General features: G+C 43.2%; 1 protein-coding gene across 2 annotated transcripts in view; it reads left to right on the top strand.

The window, feature by feature from the left end:
- The first annotated feature begins 537 nt into the window (after positions 1-537).
- The window catches only part of LOC138266025 (uncharacterized), a 341,072-nt gene continuing 332,004 nt past the window's right edge, over positions 538-9,605 (top strand). Inside the window, exons 1-2 of one of the 2 annotated variants that reach the window (XM_069214334.1) lie at positions 538-783; positions 6,915-6,960. In XM_069214334.1, the coding sequence (XP_069070435.1) occupies positions 6,925-6,960 (36 nt within the window). In that variant the 5' untranslated portion in view covers positions 538-783; positions 6,915-6,924. The remainder of the gene's footprint in view (positions 784-6,914; positions 6,961-9,605) is intronic. The other variant, XM_069214333.1, reaches the window with a different exon arrangement.

Raw genomic sequence — 9,605 nt, 5'->3', positions numbered from 1 at the left:
ATCTTCGCTCTTTTGGTGCAGTATTCTGCACCTTCTACCATATTTAACTGACTTTGTAGCCTGGTTATTTTCCATGCATTACGGTGTGTGTTTGTGATGCCTGGTCAGGAGGGCTGGTTAAACTCTGACAGTGCTGAGTGGAAATGACTGTTGAGGGGCTCTGGTGGCGAGCAGGTGCCTCCCTGCCATGGTGTATGGGGAACAGAAGTTAAGTTCAGTTACTGCTCCGATCGGAATGCCATCTCCTCATTTTCTGGTACTGGTACCGATAGAACGGGATATAAAAACTGCTGCCATTGAATAGTGCATCATCTCTCCACACGTCAAGGCAGGCCTGGGGCAGAAATACTTGCCTATCAAGTTTGACATGTGGTTAACTCTGCCTGTATATTCAATACAGACAGAAACACTTGTAGGGGAGAATAAGGGGGCGGAAGTGCTGTACAATCGTTGGAATGAAAACAACATTTCAGTGACGAAATTGCTTCCTACAAAAGCTGTTCACGAATTGCTCCACACCTATAGTCAAAGAAGCCCCACCCAGAGGTTATCTCGGTTTTCAAACATATTACTCGTCATGTTTAAATGCCAGTTTAATGGCACTGGCACCTCCCAAATCACCTGGAAAATCCGTCTCTTGGAACGAGCCCATCTCTCGCGCGAGAGTCTCCGATTCATATAAAAGGAGGGAGGTGGCGTATGGCATCAGAGGTGAGCACCACGGACGCTGCTTGCAATCATAGTCTCAGCTTACCTAGTATCTCCCTCTCCACGCAAGTCAAGGTGAGTGTATTTGGGACTTAAGATGATTTTTTATGTAATTTTAATGTGATATTACATGGCAAAAACATGTATAGAAAAGAAACAGTGCATATATACTGGCGCGTAGGAACTGAAGCTGGATGTGCACCGCCCTAGGCTTGTCTCGGGTCTGCCCATGTTGTGTAGGTCTCCGGTAAGGGGAGGAGGGTGGTAAGTTTTACTCCTGCGCCATTGCATTTTCCCACCTCCATATTAACATGAAATATCTTATTTTTTGTACCTCATTCACTTAAGAAAGCAGGCAGGTTTTCTTTGAGCACAACGATTTTCGGACTTGTCGGATGACTGAAAGAGACCGAGTGGGGTATCCAGGTTAATAGCTCCAGTATTAAACATGGCAAATCTGACTGTCTGCCTGCTAGACTCTGGTTCTAGAAAAGTAAGAGGGATTAAGTAGGGCCACTGGAATTATGGTGCAAGGGAAGACCAAATTATGAGGCAGGGTTGTGGATTGTTGCAGCGCAGTTTGTGAAAGTGCTTTTTCCATATTTTGTCATTTATGCACAGCTTAACACTGAATGGCCAAAGGGTTCTCATCATTAGTACATCATTAGTACCAGTTTAACAAACACAACATACAGCAATAAGCAACAGTAAGGCGACCAGTCAACCTTTGCAAAGGTCATTGCACTGCACAGCAACATGCTGCGTTTTCCTTAATGTTTGAGCTGTTTGAGTCTGAGTTTGAAACAAAGTTTTTGTTAAAATCTGCAGATTATGCCTTAGATGTTGAATTATGTGGCAAATCAATAGTTAAGCTGAAAACGCGCTGCCGCAATATAACATAATTCCAGTTGCCCTGGATATATTGCAAGAAAGGGAGGAAAGTAATAAAATGCAGTTAACACATAAAAATGTATATCAGAATAAGAAGATATCAGTGGTTGTAAACAGAATTTAGTATACTCGATTAGTGGTATTTATGACTTATACTGGCATCCTTTCACTTTATCTGGTACCTGCTCCATGATAGCTATTAAGTTCGAGAGAACTGATATTCATTGATGTTTATGCAGAATTAATAGAATAGAATCAAATAAGTGAAAAAGAAAAAGATTGTTAAAAACACAATAATGAATGAAATCAATAAATCTCTCAGGATCATTGTGGACATATAGGAATGTTTGATTAAGAAAATGCTGAAATATTAGAGGGACATTATTTCTTTAAATACATATAAGAAAAATGAAATAGATGTTAAAGGGTAAATAATGTCACATATGTACAGCTTTAATAACTATAATGAAGTAATTAATCAGTAGCAGATGTAAATAGCATGAAATTACGAATTAGAATGAAATAGCACAACACAAGAGAACACACGTAAAAAGTATTATACATTGAGAATGGAATCTTTTTTATTAGTATTTTTATTTATTTTTATTTTCTAATTGAAATTTAGAAAAATATAGAATTGATTTTTAACTGGAAACCACACTATCCATAATGCATTGTGTATGAGGTAGCACTATGGGGTATAAATAGCAAAAGGGAAAAGGGACTCATTCACTGTAAACAAGACTCCTTAGGGAGTTGAAACGCGTTGGTGGTTGTTATTTTGGAATAAATATGCACTATTGAAACCTCATGGAGTGCAGTGAATACTTCTGGTGATTTGTATTCTTCGAGACTGGTCCTCTCTGTCACTGGCACCGGCAGTAGAGTGCGCCGCCCAGCAACTTTCAGACAGGTTTGTTTGAGGATATATATACATATATATACATATACATACATACACACACACAAACACACCTTTCCACCCAAAAACCCTACCTACCCTAAACCCTAAAAATTACCTTACCACCCCAAAACCCATACCCACCCTAAAATCTAAACACCCCTTATCACCCCAAATCCCATACCCACCTAAATCCTAAACACCCCTTACCACCCCAAATCCCTTACCCACCGAAAAAAAGCTAAAAATGTCCTTACCACCCAAAAACCCATACCCACCCTAAATCTAAAAATACCCTTACCACCCGAAAACCCACACCCACCCTAAAACCCAAAAAAAGGCCCTTACCATCCCAAAACCCATACCCACCCTAAAACCTAAACACCCCTTACCACCCAAAATACCATACCCACCCTAAAATCTAAAAAAGCCCTTACCACCCAAAAACCCATACCCATCCTAAAATACAAAAATGCCCTTACCACCCCAAAACCCATACCCACCCTAATCCCTAAAAATGCTCTTAACACCCCCAAATCCCATACCCACCCTATAACCTAAACACCCCTTACCACCTCAAATCCCATTCCCACCCTAAAACCTAAAAACGTCCTTATCACCCAAAAACCCATATTCACCCTAAAATACAAAAAAATTCCTTACCACCCCAAAACCCATACCCACTCTAAAACCTAAAAATGCCCTTACTACCTTAAAACCCACACCCACCCTAAAATCTAAAAATACCCTTACCACCCCAAAACGAACCCCCAGAACCTAAAAATGCCCTTACCATCCCAAAACCCATACCCACCGTAAAACCTAAAAATACCCTTACCACCCCAAAACCCATACCCACACTAAAACCTAAAAATGCCCTTACCACCCCAAAACCTATACCCACCCTAAAATACAAAAAATGCCTTTACCACCCCAAAATCTATATCCACCATAAAACCTAAAAATGCCCTTACCACCCCAAAACACATGCCCACCCTAAAACCTAAAAATGCCCTTACCACCCAAAAAAACATACCAAACCTGAAACCTAAATATGCCCTCACCACCCCAAATCCCATACCCACCCTAAAACTTAAAAATGCATTTACCACCAATAGCTGTTACCCACCCTAAACACTATATCACTCAACCCACTTAATACTTACCTGTACTTATCTTTAAAACCTTTCCACGTATACACCTTTACCATTCTTGCCTTTACAACGAATTCGATTTAAAGGCATGCATGGTAAAGGTATATTCGTGGTAAAGGCATGCGTGGTAAACACATATGCGTGGTAAAGACATTGCGGTAAATGCATCTCGTTGCATTTACCGCGTTGTAAGTGATGTTTCCCCCCTCATCCTTGCTTCTCATCCATACTTCTCATCCATCTTCCATCATTCATACTCCTCATACCTCATTCATCATCCCTACTCCTCATCCATCATCCCTACTCTTCATTCAGCATCCCTCAGTCATACCAACACATTTTTAGTTTTGTGAAACACACCTTCACACTGATTTGTTGGCAACAGACAATCAGAGTTGTGAGAGAGGCCTGCATTTTATTTCACTGAAAAACAGCCTTCACATTGCATGTGCTGGGTGAAGATGGAGGAGAGGAAATGCAACTGTGCCTTTGTTTCCAGTGAATTCAAGGTTGTACTACATTTTATTTAAGTAAGTGTTTTTCTGTTTACACAGGCTTCTGCAGAAAGCTCTGCTGGTTTGGGAAATACAAGGAGCTCTCAGCTCAAGCCATAAATAAGCTCTTGGAGAAAGGGTTGTACAGTTCATCTACAGTTCAACCAATATCTTTCTGGTTTTAGGAAGGAAAAAAACTGCTCTCAGAGATAAAAGCAGTCTCAGATTTAAACATTATATTTCTTACAAACACAAATTAAACCACAAAATGTTTGGATGAATTGGATTGCACTGTCACCAGAGCTGATTTTAAACTTTTTCTTTCTACATATGAAACTGAAACCAGAAAGGTTTTTGGTTGAACTGTAGATGAACTGTATGACCCTTTCGCCAAGAGCTGATTTATGGCTGCAGGCTCCTTGTATTTCCCAAACCAGCAGAGCTTTCTGCAGAGACCTGTGCAAACAGAAAAAACACTTAGTTGCATTTCCTCTCCTCCTTCTTCACCCAGCACATGCAATGAGAAGGCTGTTTTTCAGTGAACTAGAATGCAGGCCTTGCTCACAACTCTGATGATGGATGATGTGTAGGGATGATGGATGAATAATAGGTATGAGAAGCTGGGATGAGGGATGAGAAGTAGGAATGATGTATGATGGATGAGAAGTAGGGATGATGGATGAGAAGTAGAGCTATGGATGAGAAGTAGGGATGATGGACAAGAAATAAGGATGATGGATAAGAAGCAGGGATGAGACGCAGGGATGAGAAGTAGGGATGATGGAAGAGAAGTAGTGATGATAAATGAGAAGTAGAGATGAATGATGGATGAGAAGTAGGGATGAGAAGCAGGGATGATGGAAGAGAAGCAGGGATGATGGATGAGAAGTAGGGATGATGGATGATAGATGAGAAGTAGGGATGATGGATGAGAAGAAGGCATGATGGAAGAAAAGCAGGGATGATGGATGAGAACTAGTGATGATGTATGATGGATGTGAAGTAGGGATGAGAAGTAGAGATGAAGAGTGAGGAATCAGGATGTCCTAAAATGGATGTTGTATAAGCCCCGTGCCACTTCATTGTCTTCAGTGGACCTCACAGCATTCCAATGTTCTAATAAGTCAAAAAATGCTGATTGAATTCTCCACGTTCCCAGGTGTGAGGAAGACCCCAGTGGAATCTGCTTTCTTCCTTCGGGACTCCTTTGCAATTGGTGGGTGTTTTCCGCCATAGCTTTTACAATGTAAGGATATCATGAGCAGAACAACGGAGGGAGTGACAAGTTGAAGTTTCTGATGATTAATTTAGTTTGTTTTTGTTAGCCTGTACTATCACAATCCAAGTACATGGTATTAAACACTCTGGAGCAACTATAATTTTAAAAGCAAAGAAATTAGTATTTCGTTTGACAAAAGGAATCTAAGCCTCGTTTGGACAGGGTTAAAGGACCTGATCTCAGAGCCTTTCCAGGTGCTCTAACAATGCAGAACTGCTATTTGATTTTTTAATCAGCCTACAGTGTATATTGCATCCTTGCTATTCACAACACAATGGGTATTTCATTGAGGAGTTCCTTCAGTTTGTCTTGTTTATACTGCACTGCGATGAAAACATATAGCACAATGGTAAGCTTGCTCTAGATTCCCAACATAAGCCAAAAAAGAGGACCTGAAATAATTATGAATATAATGGTACCATATTATTTAACTAATAATCATGAGATACAGACCCTTGAAAATGTGGACACCAGACAGCCCATTCACTGAACGCATCAAAGCAGCCTTCTTGGGCTAAGGTTTGCCCCACACACAACATGCCACTAGGCCTTCGACTCCTCCATTGGTAACTACTTCCAGCTCTCAGACCAGAGTTCTAGATTCCCTCAAGCAACATAACCTGGACTTATATTAAATAAATCTACCTATTTTCTACACTTGTGTGGAGATTGCATCTTAATATTGGTAAGTGGGTTAGGTTCAAAACCATGGCCCTCATTCTGACCCTGGCGGTCAAAGACCGCCAGGGCGGAGGACCGCGGGAGCACCGCCGACAGGCCGGCGGTGCTCCAATGGGGATTCCGACCGCGGCGGTAAAGCCGCGGTCGGACCGGCACCACTGGCGGGCTCCCGCCAGTGTACCGCCGCCCCATTGAATCCTCCACGGCGGCGCAGCTTGCTGCACCGCCGCGGGGATTCCGACCCCCCCTCCCGCCATCCAGATCCCGGCGGTCCGACCGCCGGGATCCGGATGGCGATAGGGGGGGTCGCGGGGCCCCTGGGGGCCCCTGCAGTGCCCATGCCACTGGCATGGGCATTGCAGGGGCCCCCGTAAGAGGGCCCCTACATGTATTTCACTGTCTGCTGCGCAGACAGTGAAATACGCGACGGGTGCAACTGCACCCGTCGCACAGCTTCCACTCCGCCGGCTCGATTCCGAGCCGGCTTCATCGTGGAAGCCTCTTTCCCGCTGGGCTGGCGGGCGGTCTGAAGGCGACCGCCCGCCAGCCCAGCGGGAAAGTCAGAATTACCGCCGCGGTCTTTCGACCGCGGAACGGTAACCTGACGGCGGGACTTTGGCGGGCGGCCTCCGCCGCCCGCCAAGGTCAGAATGAGGGCCCATGTGTTTTAGCACACAGAGCATGATAGTCCCACACAACTAGGTATGATAAACTATTTTTCATAGGCTTTACAGTTTAGATCACAGGAGAACTCTTCATGGGTCCACAGTAACATCCTACTCTTGTGTTTTTGTTTTTACCTACAGTGAAATCACCATGAAGGGTTATGGAATGCATCGAACAGAAGTAAAGGTAAGATGGCCGTGTGCAGAGTCCTGAGGGACCCTTACATTTGAAACATTACTGGCTTGTGACTTCCTCTGACCCCTTTCGGTGGGTGGATTACACTGGACTGGAAACAAGGGCTCTTCCACCGGGTGAGGGAACAAAAGCTAAAGCTCTTCTGCCAGACCTGAGCATAGTATCAAGGGGCCTTCTGCCAGACAAGGGCACAGAACCAAGGGCTCTTCTGCCAGACGAGTGCACAGAACTAAGGGCTCTTCTGCAAGACAAGGGCACAGAGCCAAGGGCTGTTCTGCCAGACAAGGGCACAGAATCGAGGGCCCTTCTACCTGACAAGGTCACAGAACCAAGGGCTCTTCTGTTAGACAAGGTCACAGAACCAAGTGCTCTTCTTCTAGACAGGGGCACAGAACCAAGGGCTCTTCTGCCAGACAAGGGCACAGGATCAAGGACCCTTCTACTTCACAAGGTCACAGAACCAAGGGCTCTTCTGCCAGACAAGGCCACAGGATCAAGGTCCCTTCTACTTCACAAGGTCACAAAACCACGCATTATAGGCATTCCTTTATAATGTAGTTAACTCTTTCCACTAAACCAATAGCTTGCAGGTGATGCAATACGGTGCATTTATGTTTAATACTCGCAGAATCTAAAAAAAGTGTCACTTATTTTATGTGATTCCTAACATCCAGCTTGAATGAAAACTATGGACCCAAAAGGTCATGATGTAAGTAACCTAAGTATAACTTACACCCCATTTTAGATTTTATCAGTGATGTGATATGTGAGGTCATAAGCTTTGCATCATAGCTGTGCAAATTATACTTAGGTAATTTATGCATAACTTATGAATAACTGGTGAATTTCAGTGTTTTTTCATTTTAAAACTTTTTTTTTTATTTGAAGAGCTACATATAACACCACTTTAGCCCTTCACTTGTTCTGTATATTTCTGTGTTTTTTAAGGTAAAGTAGATTCTTATTATGATATGTCTGTGGTCAAACCCCTGCCACACACGGCCATTGGGTATGTGCGAAGTGGGGTTGTCCACAGGGCTTGCATCCAAACCCTATTGGTGGCCAACACATCATGAAAGGTCAAACGGACGAAACCCCTTCCTCACCTGGTTCCACATTCCACTTTGCAGGACTCCTGCAGGAGCAAAGGGGTCTGCACTGCCTCCTGTCGGAGGCCCATGGCACCGCATAGATGGCTGCACTGGGTCCCTGGGAACACATGCAGTAGTTGTCAAATACTCACCCAAGAGTACTGAAGGCCCGCCTTTCCAGAAAAGAAAATAGATCATTTTTGGGCCTCTGGAAGTCCCTCTCAGACCCACCCACCAAGGCCAAGAGTTAGAGTACCCGTCCCCCCCCGCCCTTTACATTTTTTTTCCAGTCCCTTTGCCGTGTAACACTGGATGCAACATTTTCTTTCATATTGCAGCCAGCCTGTGAATTTGTTTAGTCCTGCAATACAGTGGCCGACTGGAAGAAAAGTCCTCACAACCAATCAATTTGTTATATTTTCATTTTGCGGTCTTGCGAGACTAACCCGCCAGATATCTCTATTTTTTTTAACCTTCATTTCTTTAATACGGTGGAACAGATTTACACCAAATCATAAAAGCACTCTTTCTGGATAAAGATCTTGCTTTCTGCCAAATTTGGTGTAGTTCTGTTTTTATTGGTCATTTTCTCTGTATCTCTGTTCAAACATTCCTAGGAAATTGCATGTGGAAAAAAAGTTTTTGGGGACACCCACCATTTTACTTGCCCCACACATAATGGATTACCATGAAACTTTGCAGGAAGGAGCCGAGGTGGATGAACTTTTTTAGGGAAAGGTTTGTGAAGATTCATCAAACAGGCTACAGACTAAATGGCTGCAAGGAATTACACCAAATTTGGCGGAAACTAGTTCTTTACCTAGAAACTGTGTGTTTTTATGAATTGGTGTAATGTGTTGAGTAGTTTTTGAGAAATGTATGTATTATATGGACAGTCGGGTTCACAGGTCTCTTGCAGGAGTTCCACAGACACACAACATCCAATAGTGGAGAGATATGATTGACAGAGGAGGCTTTTTTTTCCTCCATCAGCCACTTAGCTCCAGAGGGAGTGAGAAGCTCCTGCGAGTCCAGCAGGAGCTTTTACTCTGATTGCCTAGTCACAACATAAAAATGAATGCCACCACTACAGAACACTGGAACTCAGTCCCCTTGTGCTGATTTCTTTTTTTTTAAAAAGGTATGACAGGTAGGGGAGGGTGTACCCTGACCATCTGGATTTTCTGGGGGTTGAGGGGAGCCAAATATATATATTTTTTAAATTCAATTTTGAACACAAACCAAAAAAAAACATACATTAATACAACAGGTCTCTCGATGAGAAAAATCAGGGATAGAAGAGGAACATTACAAACCATACAGCTACAACGGTATCCCATGTCACAAGAAGCTCTCTGCTAAAGTCTCTCCCTATATGCTTCAATATCGAGGGATCCATTCACAAAAAAACCTCCACACCGGAGGAGCGAAGAAATCCACCGCCCGATGTAGGAGAAAAACATACACGCCAATGGTCATAACCTAACATCGTCGAGCAGGAAGAACTGCAGGAAGAACAAATTACTAAAACCACTAAAAAAGCAG

The sequence above is a fragment of the Pleurodeles waltl genome, chromosome 11 (genome assembly GCF_031143425.1).
Source record: "Pleurodeles waltl isolate 20211129_DDA chromosome 11, aPleWal1.hap1.20221129, whole genome shotgun sequence".
NCBI lineage: Eukaryota > Metazoa > Chordata > Amphibia > Caudata > Salamandridae > Pleurodeles > Pleurodeles waltl.
Note: the sequence above shows the minus strand (reverse complement) of the source record. Positions and strands in the feature narration are given on the sequence as shown.